The sequence below is a fragment of the Coregonus clupeaformis genome, chromosome 17, assembly GCF_020615455.1.
Source record: "Coregonus clupeaformis isolate EN_2021a chromosome 17, ASM2061545v1, whole genome shotgun sequence".
NCBI lineage: Eukaryota > Metazoa > Chordata > Actinopteri > Salmoniformes > Salmonidae > Coregonus > Coregonus clupeaformis.
Window position 1 is genome coordinate 3,393,954 of NC_059208.1, and position 15,773 is coordinate 3,409,726.

Consider the following 15,773-nt stretch of genomic DNA (forward strand, 5'->3'; position numbering starts at 1 on the left):
ACAGCATGATTACACAGGTGGACCTTGTGCTGGGGACTATAAAAGGCCACTCTAAAATGTGCAGTTGTCACAAAACACAATGCCACAGATGTCTCAAGTTTTGAGGGAGCATGCAATTGTCATGCTGACTGCAGGAATGTCCACCATAATGGTTGTCAGAGAATTGAATGTTAATTTCTTTACCATAAGCCGCCTCCAACGTAATTGTAGAGAATGTGGCAGTACGTCCAACCGGCCTCACAGCCACAGACCAAGTGTAACCACGCCAGCCCAGGACCTCCACATCTGGCTTCTTCATCTGCGGTATCGTCTGAGACCAGCCACCCAGACAGCTGATGAAACTGTGGGTTTGCACAACCAAATAATTTCTGCACAAACTGTCTCAGGGAAGCTTATCTGCGTGCTCGTCGTCCTCACCAGGGTCTTGACCTGACTGCAGTTCGGCATCGTAACCAACTTCAGTGGGCAAATTCTCACCTTCGACAGACACTGACACACTGGAGAAGTGTGCTCTTCATGGATTGATCCCAGTTTCAAATGTACCAGGCAGATGGCAGACAGCGTGTATGGTGTCGTTTAGGCGAGCGGTTTGCCGATGTCAATGTTGTGAACAGAGTGCCCTATAGTGGTGGTGGGGTTCTGGTATGGGCAGGCATAAGCTTCGAACACAATTGCATTTTATCGATGGCAATTTGAATGCACAGAGATACCGTGACGAGATCCTGAGGCCCATCGTCGTGCTATTCTTCCGTCGCTGTCACCTCATGTTTCAGCATGATAATGCACGGCGCAAGGATCTGTACACAATTCCTGGAAACTGAAAATGTCCGATTTTTTTCCATGGCCTGCATACTGACCAGACATGTCACCCATTGAACATGTTTGGGATGCTCTGGATCGACGTGTATGACAGTGTGTTCTAGTTCCAGCCTATATCCAGCAACTTCTCACAGCCATTGAAGAGGAGTGGTACAACATTCCACATTCCACAATTAACAGCCTGATCAACTCTATGCGAAGGAGATGTGTTGCACTGCATGAGGCAAATGGTGGTCACACCAGATACTGACTGGTTTTCTGATCCACACCCCTACCTTTTTTAAAGTTATCTGTGATCAACAGATGCATATCTGTATTCCTAGTTATGTGAAATGCATAAATTAGGGCCTAACTAATTTATATCAATTGACTGATTTCCTTACATGAACTCAGTAAAATCTTAAACATTTATATTTTTGTTCAGTGTATAATTCCAATAAGTCTCTCCGTCATCACTGTATATGATCATGTTTATTCACAGATGATAGTAGGAGTTTCTGGCTCCTTTAAAAAGATACTAACTCTCCCCCAAAATCCAATAAAGAGAGATATTCCAAACTGGTCGGGTTGAAGCGTCGCCACCACAGGGCAATTCCACCAAGGGCAGCAAATGTGTTTTCTAACATCTAAAACCCCAGGGAAAGCTTGGGTTTGGATTGCCAGGATTCAAGAACAGGTCACTGTCCCACCATTGGAAATATATGGACACCACAAGGGAAACGTTCCTCTTATTCTCAGACTATTGATCATTGGTGGTTCCAATGTGTAATCTGGAGAAATATACCCGCCACATGAAATTGCATTAAAACAGTATTTCCCAGGAAACCATATTATGTGTCTGTCAACCATGTGAGCAGCAATCTCATTAGTTTGATTTCCTATGCAGCCAAGAACCAACATAATACAAAATAGTCCACCAAAACGATGGTTTAAATCAGCAATGTTTTAAGTATCACAAATCCAGGGAGGACAACAAATAGGGCGGGGGGGACAAAAAGGAAAGTCAGTGCTAGCATCTCCAAGGATGGTCTATGAGGTGTGTAACCCCTCCCCAACTGCAAGGGTATAGTATGCCCCACGTTGTTGAGACAATCTTGTGGACTGTACTACTCTAATCTTCAGGGGGAGGGCTATGCATGCCACCAAGCCTTAGAAGCCGTATTTTGCCTGTGTTTGCCGGCGAGTCAGCTTGTTGTCGGCCCAGTTGTTCTTCAGCTCCAGCTCTCGCTCCTTTGCCTATAGGTGATCAGAATTAGAACAAGTTAACTCAAATTGACAAATGTTGCTTGTAACATCCCATATCTGATCAAATTTAGATCTGTTGATGTGAGGCCAATAACCATGCATGTTGAGTGTTTAAAAATTGCCAGCGATAGGTGTGCCAAGTCATGTTCAGTAGGTGCCAAATTGGAGAAAACTTTATTTATTTTTTACTCAACAGAAGAGAGGTCCAACTTGTCCAGTGGGAACACATTTTATTTTCTCCAATTTGCATCTACTGAATGGGACCTTGGTGTTAGGTTCCAAGACGGTACTGTAACATTTACATTACATTAACGTCATTTAGCAGACTGGGGGGGTGTAACACAATCTAGCTATGTATATGTACTCACCTGGTGGATGAGGTATGTGATTTGGTGCTTGCGTCGCTGTTGCCCTGTGGGTTGGTCTCCCTTTTTCTACAGAGAGGGAAGATGTCAGGGGGTCAGCCCAAGAAAGGTTGAGATCAGATGACAAAATCCTCACCTAGACCACATGGAAGAAGTCCTCATCTCTCATTCCACTAACGCCTTACATTCCCCTACACCATCATTACTACTACGATCCAGGTTCCAATTCAGCGCTTAGCCCCTAACAACCCTTTTGATGTTCACAGATCTGAAAGGAGTGGACAAGTGTAAGCAATATGGGGACAGCTCCAATGCAAATCTCCCTCACCTTGCTGAAGGACTTGCGCTCCTGCTTCTCCTCAGTCATGCTCTTGGTCATCCACTGCTGGTTGCCGCTCAGCTGGTCATCTCCCTTGATCTCCAGAAACTTCACCTCCTCCTTGCCCCTGTTCCTCTTCCCCTGCAGCCTCATGAACTGCAGCCAGAAAATATTATACTCTCTTTTTCATCTTGAAGCAGCAACCTCTTTATTCAGTGTATGAACTATGCTGACAATTAGGGATGTGATCAGGACAATATAAAACAAATCAAGAAAAGTAGGATATTGGTTTTGGGGTAGGTCAATTTCAGTGATATACAGGATAATGTCAGAAAAGCAGGACTTCCTGATTAATCAGGGGGGGGATCACATTCCTGATCAATAACAAGCCAATAGACCAATGCCAAGCCAATAAACATTCTTACCGCTTCATCATCAAACAGGGCGGAGGAGCTAGGTTGCTCTGGCTCAGGCAATGCTGGGTCAGACTCAGGATCCTGGTAGTAAGCCTCGTTGTAGTAACCCTATCCAACAGGATAATGTTTTTCGTTAGCCTGTATCAATGCAACATGACAAAAGCATTACGCTACCCTGATGGGTCTCAATGGATGAAAACAAAAAATACCAATTTTACAGCGAACTGCTGTCTGTGATAGCAACTCACAGGGGTCAATAAGGATCCATTCTGGGCACAGTACATCTGATGTTTGAACCTGTTTATCAGCATGGTAAGAGACTGATATACATAATTTGCTCTCATCTAAAATAAGTTGTAGTTGGAGATTTGAGTAGGTAATGCACAGCAAGTCTATTGTATTTGGTATATTGTGGAAGTTGAGTATTATTGTAGTTCATTTTGGTAACATTGTTTTATATAATGCATTGCAAAGCAATAAAGTTTATATCTGTCCATCCATCCATCCATCCATCTAGAGAGAAAGATAGCTATATCTATTAACCCAACATTTTCTCAGTACCTGAGGCTCTGCCAAGGGCTGTTGGTACACCCCTAGCTGTTGACCTCCCCAAGCTCCGTCTTGGTTCACGCCAAAGTCCAGAGGGGAATCTGACTGGAAGGTACCACGCTGTATGCTTGGAGGAGCGGGTAGCAGGCCTGAGGTGGGGACAGGCTCTGGGTTCAGGCTGGGGATCACAGTGGGGAGAGGCTTGGAGCTCTCTCCCAGGGAGAAGTAGTTATCTGGGGCCAGTTCCTCGTCACTTTCCTCAGCAGCTATCTGCCTCGCTAGCTGCAGGGCAGCTGACTTGGCTGCTGCTTTGATGGCAGAGGGGGATGCGCTAGCGCTGGGGTGGCCCTGGGAGGACCCTAAGGAGGGCTTTGTGGGTTTCTTTGACTCCGGGCGCTTGGTGAGGGTGTGAGGCACTAGAGCCCTCTGCATCTCCTTCACAACCATGTGTTTGGGCTGAGGCAGGAGGGAGGAAAGGCCAGTGCCAGGGCCCTAAGAGAGAGGTGGAAAGAGAATGAGAAAACATGTCTTCAAATCAAAGTTTGTCGTAAACAGATTTACAGATGTTATCGCAGGTGCAGCGAAATGCTTATGTTTCTAGCTCTACAGTAATACCTCGCAATAAAAATACAATCCAGAAAAATACGTTATATAGGATGAGCCATGATTAGAATACAGTAAATACATATAAAGTGAGTGAAACAGCATGGAAACATAATTAAAGTGACCAGTGTTCATTACTATGTACATATTTACGGTGCAGGGTAGAGTAGAGTACCGGGTGGTAGCTGGCTAGAACAGTGACTAAGGTTCAAGGCAGGGTAGTGGGCAGAGGCTGGCTAGTGGTGACTTAGATCAGGGGTTAGATCATGATATGTATGGTTGGAAAGGCCTATGTCCACATACTGAGAATTTGTCATTGAGAATGCAAATGCAAGTCAAGTTTTACCTGGGGCAGGGATTTCTTTCTCCTTGGTTCATCTTCATCAGAGTCAGACTGTTGACAAGACATAGGATCATGTTGAAATCTCCACTTCTAATCCATTTCAAAACAAGCAAAGGTCTGTAAATTAATATTTAAAATGTAGCCTTGGTATGAGCCTGTGGCCCTGTTACTTACATCCCCTCTCTTTATCTCAGGTATAGTGATTTTGACAGGCTCTGTTCGCTTCTTCGGCTTAGGTATGTCGAAAAGCAACCCTCCCTTGGATGTTTGAGAACGGGTAACTGAGTCGTCGTCGCCATCGATTGACACAGTGTTCCGGGATGATACGTGTGTTGTCCCTTTGCTTGGTCGCACGTTTCCTAGTGCCTCTGAGGCAGATCTTTTTGGGGCAGGAAGGCGTGCGAAAAGCCCCCCAGGGTTGCTCCCCGAGACGATGGAACTAGACGTTTCGTCTGAATCACTGTCATCACTGCTAGCATACGCTACCAAAGACATTGTTGATATTTCTGCAGCAGCTTGTTGGCATAAGTAGCGGGTAAATACTGATATGGCTAACTAGCTAAAGCTGCACCCACCGACCTACACTTTCCAAGCTCACGATAACTAGCTACAATTGTTTGGCCGGACAAGTATATGAGGCGTATTGCATGAGAAGAACAACAATTAAATTGTGGACAACCATTTAAAAGTGTTTACCAACTTTATAGCTAGCTTTCAAATTGAATTGGAAAACAACTGGCTTGGCAAAGGCTAGCTAGCTAGCGAGGCTCAAGTCAAGTCACTGGCTGCAGGGTAATGTTCCAAACAGGCCGAGAAATGACTAGACTCGAAGCTAACAAGGCCTCAGCAGGTCGTTTTAACAGACTTTTAATGTAAATGTTAAGCTAATTCTAGTTTACCGTTACATTGAATATTATGCAATCGATTTAGTCAATACCCCATGGTTTCTTTCCTCCAGCAAAATAGCTATTTCTATCCAATAACATTAGCAATTGCTAGCATGTCCTTTTAGGGTCTCGGATGCCACCAATGATAGATGCGTGCAAAACAGAAGTGTTCAAGCTGCTACTTATTGCGCAGCTTCGACGCAAATCCACCTTCTTCTTGTGGTTTTCCGGCAGACTAGACGCGTTGTTGCGTATTGCTGCCTTTCACAGATTGGAAAGGGGGGGAATGAAATTGCACCGCCATCTAACCCTATATATACACACCACTATCCCCAGAGAGGAGGTCAGAGACCTGGCAGTATGGTGCCAGGGCAACAACCTCTCCCTCAATGTCAGCAAGACAAAGGATCTGATTGTGGACTACAGGAAACGGAGGGCCGAGCACGCCCCCATTCACATCGACAGGGCTGTAGTGGAACGGGTTTAGAGCGTCAAGCTTCTCTGTGTCCACATCACTAAGGATCTATCATGGTCCACACACACCAACACAGTCGTGAAGAGGGCACGACAATGCCTCTTCCACCTCAGGAGGCTGAAAAGATTTGGTATGCACCCTCAGATCCTTCAAAAGTTATACACCTGCACCATTGAGAGCATCTTGACTGGCTGCATTACTGCTTGGTATGGCAACTGCTTGGCATCCGACCGCAAGGCGCTACAGAGGGTAGTGCGTACGGCACAGTACATCACTGGGGCCGAGCTCCCTGCCATCCAGGACCGCTATACCAGGCGGTGTCAGAGGAAGGCCCTAAAAATTGTCAAAGACTCCAGCAACCCAAGTCATAGACTGTTCTCTCTGCTACCACATGGCAAGCGGTACCGATGCACCAAGTCTGGAACTGACAGCTTCTACCCCCAAGCCATAATACTGCTAAATAGTTAGTCCGGGTAGCTATTTTGTTAACTATTTAACTATCTGCATCACAGGAGGTTGGTGGCACCTTAATTGGGGAGGACGGGCTCGTGGTAATGGCTGGGGCGAAATAGGTGGTACGGTATCAAATACATCAAACACATGGTTTGATGCCATTCCATTTGCTCCATTCCAGCCATTATTATGAGCCGTCCTCCCCTCAGCAGACTCCACTGATCTGCATTGACCCTTTTTGCACTCTTTTTAAAACTCATCACATACCTGCTGCTGCGGTTTATTGTCTGTCACTTATTCCTAGTTATATGTACATATCTACCTCAATGACTTCGTACTCCTGCGCTTCGACTCGGGCGGCAGGTATCTTAGTGGTTAAGAGCGTTGTGCCAGTAACCGAAAGGTTGCTGGTTCTAATCCCCGAGCCGACTAGGTGAAAAATCTGTCGATGTGCCCTTGAGCAAGGCACTTAACCCTAATTGCTCCTGTAAGTCGCTCTGGATAAGAGCGTCTGCTAAATGACCAATTATTATTACCCCGTGTATATAGCCAAGTTATCGTTACTATTGTGTATTTATTATTAAGTGTTTTACTTTTCTGTTATTTCTCTATTTTCTTTCTCTCTTCATTGTTGGGAAGGGCCCGTAAATAAACATTTCACTGATAGTCTACACCTGTTGTTTACCACGCATGTGACAAATAAAATTTGATTTGATTTGACGGAGTCTTCAGAGATGACATCTTTTACCTGTTCCTTTTGTTCTTCTGATACACAATAAATCAACACCATACCATTCTTGTTGACTCTACCTTTCCCAATGCGTCCTCCACCATTTGCGCGACAGCAATTGGGTCTCCCAAAAATACATCTCCCTTTTGCTCCATTTTCCAATGTCACAGTCTTCCACTAACTTCCATCAACTTTACTGACCACACCATCGGACTCAAACAACACTTCCGCCTTTTCTGCACACCTCGACGTTATGAACACATGGGAAATGTTACATCCGCCCCCCCATTCGCCTATGGTTCAATATCCTATCAAATAAAATATTAATAGAAGTCATATCAGACCCCCCAAAAAGGGTTCATTTACGTCATTTTAGGTTGTAAAAGGATACAGACAATTAGATTGGACTCTGACATTAAGCTAGATTTGCTGAACATATGCACCTGATGGGTCAAAAACATAACAACAAAAACTAACAAATATTCTAAACACTAACCCCAAAATCAAATCTTCCCATTGAATGAGAACAGTAGCTACCTATTATCTATCAGGTCCAGCAGGTCCAAATCTACCATTGCTATGGTGATTTGAAAAAAGGACCCATTAGTACATGGGATCTTTCAAGTACATGGATATCCATCAAACCTGTCAGGGAAACAAAGCCCCTAAATATACAAAGACCAAGAGACTGATATAGATGCCTGGAGGACATTGTGGGAGTTGCTGCTTCACATCCCAGCTGTTGAGCTTCAACTCCACCAGACACAGCATGCTGTGACAGTTGTGGAGTGTCACAGGAGGGTGGCTGTGAGATCTGGCGGTGTAGAGACTGTGGCACTGGCATGTACTACTGTGCCACATGCATCATTAGGTCTCACAATTGTCCATCATTTGGAATTGTGGGAGGTACGTACTGTATCCAATGAACTGTCAACTGACCTTTGAGCACCTGTTCATCAGCACCTGATCATTCTTGCTTTTCTGCACTATTCTGAATAATTGGACTAACCATAGTAGTGATATTCTGCATAGAATATCATAGTACTGATAATCCATCTTCTGCTTTTGGCTTGCTCATCTCCTTATGTCTGGGCCCATTTTTATAAAATGGCAATTGCTGGGTTTAAAACAAATATTGTTGAATGAAGTGTGAATGCTATACCATGTTTATCTCACAGACTGCCACATGGGACTGCTAGAAGGGGGTAGCAGCAGCTTTTCAGCGAGCCAATAAGTCAAAGTTTTTTATTTTTTATTTTTTATTTTAAATTTTTTAACAAATGTAGAGTTGCCATCATGTTGATCCAAATAGTGTGTTTTAAAAACGTTTACTGTCTTTACTCAGCAGACCGTTTTTGGTTTGAAATACTGAGCCATGATTACCCAACATCCTAAAATTGATTTCAATACTGCCAACACAAAACGGTTCTCATTTCCTGTACTTTATTTTGAGCAGCAATACAATCTTACAGGATCTTCACAAATTAGTCATATGAGGAATTCCGACATTGGCAGCATGAACTCAATGCTAGTCGTTGGATTCCACCGGCCTCCTCAGATGTCAGCAGAACCCCTCTATGTCCTCAGGTATACAGCAAGAAATAACAATAGGATGAATTTGACAGGTGGAGAGGTGAGGTGCTTCTTAAACAATGGGACTCATTTCTTTTAGGCAGATGAGAGTCAAATTGTAGCTGCAGGTGCCTTATTTGATATACCAAAAAAGCTATTGTTGTGTCGAGAAAACATTGCTAATTATGCTGTGAGACCAAGGAAATCTGCTGACGCTGTACTTTGATCATAAAGGTTTATTTATATCAAAGGGTTACAGCTTCAATTTACAGATATCTGCAGACATCTGGAGACCAACGACCCAAAATAATAAGTTGTTCTGTCCGTCCTTTGTCTTCACCAAGTATATATCCTATGTAATCTGATATGGGTGTTTCCCCTACAGACCAATCCCAGGAGGTCACCTAACAGACTTCCTCTGCTTTAGGGTGCCCCTCTAAAACTGCTCTCCAGATATCTCCCTGGGCTAAATCAACATTCTCTAAGCTACCATTTGCAAACATTAACAAAGTCATAAATTCCTCAGATACAACACTATCCTCAGGCATGAGTGTGGAGGGACCCAAACCTGCTGACAGGTTTTTCTGCAACCAGGAGGCTCACACCTTTGTCTGTGCTGCTCAGAACCTGTCAAATTAGGTACTTGAGATGCTATACAATGAAGTGTCAAAAGTGTATAGGCGAGACTAAGGCACTATAGTAAGTCTTGCATCACAGATCATAATAAAACACCCAACAGGTTTGGTTGGAGATACTGTAGTGTATTAAAGATTATGACTTTCTTAATGGAACCAGAGGATGTTTATCTTAGTTCAAAAGTAGCCGTTTGTAGGGTGACGCCCCAGGGGAGACAGGTGATTGGACCGCAGAGGGAGCAACCCATATTTTCACATTGTTTATAAGTATATGCTGGGGGCACAGGAAAGCAGAGCAGCCATTAGAATTCGAGGACACTGCTCTCCAGACCCTGCAAGTCTGTAACTCATGCTGAAAGCTTGTGATATGAATAAAACTTATGATCCAGGTTCAGTATGAGCGGACTCCTTTGTTTATCAGCAATAATTGCCAGCATTTACTCGATACGACAATACTTTGGTTGGTCTTGGATTTTTACTAATATCTAAAAGGAAGACCGGACTCTTTTACAGCCCATTGATGGTCACAATGCTTTTGTGTTCTGGATGAATGTAAAGAGAGCCCATCTTTATTTGATGCATAATGTCTTAAAAAGAGGCCTAGCTACAAAGATACTGTTAAGCTGCAAGATAACCTACCCTGGTTTCAACGATTACAATTAAGGTCCTGGTCCTCTCTCTCTCTCTCTCTCTCTCTCTCTCTCTCTCTCTCTCTCTCTCTCTCTCTCTCTCTCTCTCTCTCTCTCTCTCTCTCTCTCTCTCTCTCTCTCTCTCTCTCTCTCTCTCTCTCTCTCTCTCTCTCTCTCTCTCTCTCTCTCTCTCTCTCTCTCTCTCTCTCTCTCTCTCTCTCTCGCTCTCTCTCTCTCATATGAGTGCTCTGATGTAAAGGTGGTTGGCTGTGTTTGTGGTGTATCTTCACTAAGGGCATTTTGAGAAATTCTGTTGTTACAAGATTCGTTTCTGTTCCTATTTTTTTTTTAATCTAATTTTTTCCACCCTTCGTGGAAAAACAGCAATTCGCCTTGACAGCGCTCACTAATTAACTCTGAAAGTAGGCCTACTGCTAAAATTAAATTTCCTTGATATATCCAGTAATGTCAATAATATTTACACAGATTTTGACAGGTACTTTAAACTTCTCAATATTCCCACGCGGTGTTTTGATTTGAAAATACCAGGAGCAACCCTGGGACATTTCAGAGTTGGACATTTCAGAGTTAATTGTCAGTTTGAGATACTTGTGTACTACCCAACCCTTTTCACACTATGGAGTCCAGCGGAGCTGCGCCAAGCTGAATTGTGGCCGGGCCCGGTTATGCATTCATTCATGATATGATTGATGGAACTGTGCTGCAAAGGAGTGGCACAGTGGTCTAAGGCACTGCATCTCAGTGCTTGAGGTGTCACTACAGACTCCCTGGTTCAATTCCAGGCTGTATCACAACCGGCCATGATTGGGAGTCCCATAGGGCGATGCGCAATTGGCCCAGAGTTGTCTGGGTTTGGCCGGTGTAGGCTGTCATTGTAAATAAGAATTTGTTCTTAACTGACTTGCCTAGTTAAATAAAGGTTTAAAAAAAGGAAAGTATGAATGAAAATAGAGCCAGTACAGTACCCCTTTTTGGATCGGCACAATAGTGGAGAAAATGGTATCGGTTCTCCCTAGATAGGCTACCCAAATACATCAATAATTTTGTATCAGTAGAATATTTCCTCTGTTCCTTAGAATCCATGGAGGGTATGTAATCTTGCAGAATTCCAATATCTTTGCTAGGTAGGCCAGAGTCCCCTGGTGCGAACCAGGAATACTGTGGAAGTAACTTGAGACAAAGATTCGGTTGGAGAGCCTCGTAAATGGCGTCCCTTGAGAAAGCAAGAACAAGATGTATGTCAGGAGAAGTGCAGTATTATCATAAAGAGACGTATACTTGGAATACGGAGGAGGAATGGAGGGAAAAAGAGAGGCAGAGGAGGTCTAAGAGAGAGAGGGAGGAAGACTGTGAGCTTGAGTCGGTTAAAAATGGCGGGAAAAAGGGAGAAGGTTTGTTAAAGAAGAGTGGTAGGAAATGTAAGCAGAGTGAGCTGAAGACAGGAGGAGAAATGGAAGTGAATGAGTGTGAAGTATCGTATGTGGAAGGTGTGGTGAAGTACTCGGAGCTCGAGGCTTGCACCGAGGGTCAGGATAAAGATGAGTCTGTGACAGTAGGAGTGACGTTTTTGGCTGATTCATTTGTGGTTTCAGGGTGGCTGAAAAAATAGTTGGGTATAGTGGAATCGGTGAGGGTAATCAGAAGTGGTCTAGTGATAATTGTTTGTGTTTCTGTTGGTCAGAGGGAGAAGGCGCTCGGAGTTAAACAAATGGGGCCAAGAAATGTGAATTGTTTCGCTCTCAAGAAAAGGGCACCATTGAAAGGAGTGATTACTGGGGTAGCAGTAAATGTAAAAGTTGACCAACTGAAGGGGAAGATTCCTGGAGTTTATGATGCTTGTCTTTGTTGCGACACAAACAGGGTGGAGAGAGTGGGGAAACAGAAGAGTCATTGTCTGTTCTTTTGAGTTTTGAAGTTGAGTCTTTGCCTGACAAAATGAAGTTAGGATATACAGTGGGGGAAAAAAGTATTTAGTCAGCCACCAATTGTGCAAGTTCTCCCACTTAAAAAGATGAGAGAGGCCTGTAATTTTCATCATAGGTACACGTCAACTATGACAGACAAATTGAGAGAAAAAAAATCCAGAAAATCACATTGCAGGATTTTTTATGAATTTATTTGCAAATTATGGTGGAAAATAAGTATTTGGTCACCTACAAACAAGCAAGATTTCTGGCTCTCACAGACCTGTAACTTCTTCTTTAAGAGGCTCCTCTGTCCTCCACTCGTTACCTGTATTAATGGCACCTGTTTGAACTTGTTATCAGTATAAAAGACACCTGTCCACAACCTCAAACAGTCACACTCCAAACTCCACTATGGCCAAGACCAAAGAGCTGTCAAAGGACACCAGAAACAAAATTGTAGACCTGCACCAGGCTGGGAAGACTGAATCTGCAATAGGTAAGCAGCTTGGTTTGAAGAAATCAACTGTGGGAGCAATTATTAGGAAATGGAAGACATACAAGACCACTGATAATCTCCCTCGATCTGGGGCTCCACGCAAGATCTCACCCCGTGGGGTCAAAATGATCACAAGAACGGTGAGCAAAAATCCCAGAACCACACGGGGGGACCTAGTGAATTACCTGCAGAGAGCTGGGACCAAAGTAACAAAGCCTACCATCAGTAACACACTATGCCGCCAGGGACTCAAATCCTGCAGTGCCAGACGTGTCCCCCTGCTTAAGCCAGTACATGTCCAGGCCCGTCTGAAGTTTGCTAGAGTGCATTTGGATGATCCAGAAGAGGATTGGGAGAATGTCATATGGTCAGATGAAACCAAAATATAACCTTTTGGTAAAAACTCAACTCGTCGTGTTTGGAGGACAAATAATGCTGAGTTGCATCCAAAGAACACCATACCTACTGTGAAGCATGGGGTTGGAAACATCATGCTTTGGGGCTGTTTTTCTGCAAAGGGACCAGGACGACTGATCCGTGTAAAGGAAAGAATGAATGGGGCCATGTATCGTGAGATTTTGAGTGAAAACCTCCTTCCATCAGCAAGGGAATTGAAGATGAAACGTAGCTGGGTCTTTCAGCATGACAATGATCCCAAACACACCGCCCGGGCAACGAAGGAGTGGCTTCGTAAGAAGCATTTCAAGGTCCTGGAGTGGCCTAGCCAGTCTCCAGATCTCAACCCCATAGAAAATCTTTGGAGGGGAGTTGAAAGTCTGTGTTGCCCAGCGACAGCCCCAAAACATCACTGCTCTAGAGGAGATCTGCATGGAGGAATGGGCCAAAATACCAGCAACAGTGTGTGAAAACCTTGTGAAGACTTACAGAAAACGTTTGACCTGTGTCATTGCCAACAAAGGGTATATAACAAAGTATTGAGAAACTTTTGTTATTGACCAAATACTTATTTTCCACCATAATTTGCAAATAAATTCATTAAAAATCCTACAATGTGATTTTCTGGATTTTTTTCTCTCTCTCATTTTGTCTGTCATAGTTGACGTGTACTTATGATGAAAATTACAGGCCTCTCTCATCTTTTTAAGTGGGAGAACTTGCACAATCGGTGGCTGACTAAATACTTTTTTCCCCCACTGTATAAGTTATCCTGTACGAGCTTATGTGCCGAATACATTACGATGTTACAGGTGTCAAACTTATGGGCATGTGGCAGCAGTGTGTAGGAGGGAGGTTCCAAGGTGTGAGAAGTGTGCAGAAGGGCATGAGACAAAGGAATGTGTAGCATTGGGGAAAGTAGTGGTATGTGCTAATTGTAGGGGTGCCCATGGGGCTGGGGATCAGAAATGTCCCGTGCGAGAGAGGCAGGTTGAGGTTTCAAGGGTAAGAGTAGTGCAGAAGTTGTCATATGCTGAGGCAGTGAAGAAAGTATAGGAAGATGGGTCAAGGGGGAGGAGTAGTGAGAGTAGTAGATCTGTACCAGTACAGAGGGATAGGCCAAGAAGTGATATATGTTTCAGTAAGATTGGATTTTTAGCATTTATAGCAATGGTTATTAATTGTACTGCAGGGATGGAACGTAAGTCGAAGAAAATTGAGGTTGTGGTGGCAGCTGCAGAGAGGTATTTGGGTGTGCAAGACTTGACATCAGAAGAGTTACAGGGTGTGTTAAGTGGCAATGTCCCATCCTTTCAGGTTGAGGGCATGATCTAGGAAAAATAGATTTAGTGGAGTAGTGCGGTGCTAATTATTATTATTATTTTTATTTTATTTTTTGAATTTGTGAGTGTAGTGTTAGATGGTAGGGTATTTCTTTATTTTTCAAACAAAATATAAGGGAATTGTACTTCAGTCTAGTAGGTGGCGGTAATGCAACATATTGGATGCCAACCTCCGTTAAACCTCATCGAAGAAGAAGAAGAAGAAGAAGACGATGACGATATCTTTGCTACCTCGGTTTTGGCCTAGACCCTACCTCACTGGAAAGGCTAGATGTCATACAGGGTCAAGGACTCAGAATATGTAGTGTGGCGTTTCGAACGTCCCCAGTGGCTGCATTACAGGTGGAGATGGGGGATATGCCATTGCAGATTAGGAGACAGCAGCTGGTAATGAATTATTGGGTTTCAACCTACAGGGACACAGCCAGTTGAATAAGACACTAAGCGTGATAGGAAAGCATCCATCAGGAAAATGTGATTATTGTCAGGAAATAGAGACTGTGGAGCATGTATTGCTACAGTGTGAGCAGTATCAGAGGGAAAGAGAGAGGATGAGATTAAGTATGAGGGAGAAGGGGATACAGGAAATTAGTTTAAAGAGTATATTGAGTAGAACGTCATTAGATATAGTATCACATATTTTGTTGTATTTTTTAAGAGAAACTGAGTTGGCAGGTAGGATTTAGTTTATCCTTTGATACTGTGAACCATCAGATCCTCCTCTCCACCCTCTCCGAGTTGGGCATCTCCGGCGCGGCTCACTCTTGGATTGCGTCCTACCTGACCGGTCGCTCCTACCAAGTGGCGTGGCGAGAATCTGTCTCCGCTCCACGTGCTCTCACCACTGGTGTCCCCCAGGGCTCAGTTCTAGGCCCTCTCCTATTCTCGCTATACACCAAGTCACTTGGCTCTGTCATATCCTCACATGGCCTCTACTATCATTGCTACGCAGACGACACACAACTAATCTTATCCTTTCCCCCTTCTGATAACCAGGTGGCGAATCGCATCTCTGCATGTCTGGCAGACATATCAGTGTGGATGACGGATCACCACCTCAAGCTGAACCTCGGCAAGACGGAGCTGCTCTTCCTCCCGGGGAAGGACTGCCCGTTCCATGATCTCGCCATCACGGTTGACAACTCCATTGTGTCCTCCTCCCAGAGTGCGAAGAGCCTTGGCGTGACCCTGGACAACTCCCTGTCGTTCTCCGCTAACATCAAGGCGGTGACCCAATCCTGTAGGTTCATGCTCTACAACATTCGGAGAGTACGACCCTGCCTTACACACTTGTCATCTCCCGTCTGGATTACTGCAACTCGCTGTTGGCTGGGCTCCCTGCCTGTGCCATTAAACCCCTACAACTCATCCAGAATGCCGCAGCCCGTCTGGTGTTCAACCTTCCCAAGTTCTCTCACGTCACCCCGCTCCTCCGCACACTCCACTGGCTTCCAGTTGAAGATCGCATCTGCTACAAGACCATGGTGCTTGCCTACGGAGCTGTGAGGGGAACGGCACCTCCGTACCGTCAGGCTCTGATCAGTCCCTACACCCAAACGAGGGCATTGCG

General features: G+C 44.4%; 1 protein-coding gene across 1 annotated transcript; it reads right to left on the reverse strand.

The window, feature by feature from the left end:
- Positions 1-1,271: 1,271 nt before the first annotated feature.
- LOC121585971 (proline-rich protein PRCC) lies at positions 1,272-5,908 on the reverse strand. The gene is made up of 7 exons (XM_041902345.2): positions 4,834-5,908; positions 4,663-4,710; positions 3,726-4,205; positions 3,174-3,272; positions 2,758-2,904; positions 2,433-2,498; positions 1,272-2,055 (listed from the first exon to the last, which is right to left on the reverse strand). Exons 1-7 carry the CDS (start codon positions 5,152-5,154, stop codon positions 1,969-1,971), a joined length of 1,248 nt encoding a protein of 415 aa, XP_041758279.2. The 5' UTR covers positions 5,155-5,908; the 3' UTR covers positions 1,272-1,968.
- Between the last annotated feature and the right edge of the window lie 9,865 nt (positions 5,909-15,773).

Coding starts and splice junctions, on each gene's coding strand:
- LOC121585971 (XM_041902345.2), bottom strand. CDS start 5,154: ATGTCTTTGGTAGCGTATGCTAGCAGTGATGACAGTGATTCAGACGAA. Junction 4,206..4,662: donor GAAAGAAATCCCTGCCCCAG/GTAAAACTTGAC, acceptor CCTCTCTCTTAG/GGCCCTGGCACTGGCCTTTC. Junction 2,499..2,757: donor AGCGCAAGTCCTTCAGCAAG/GTGAGGGAGATT, acceptor CCCTCTCTGTAG/AAAAAGGGAGACCAACCCAC.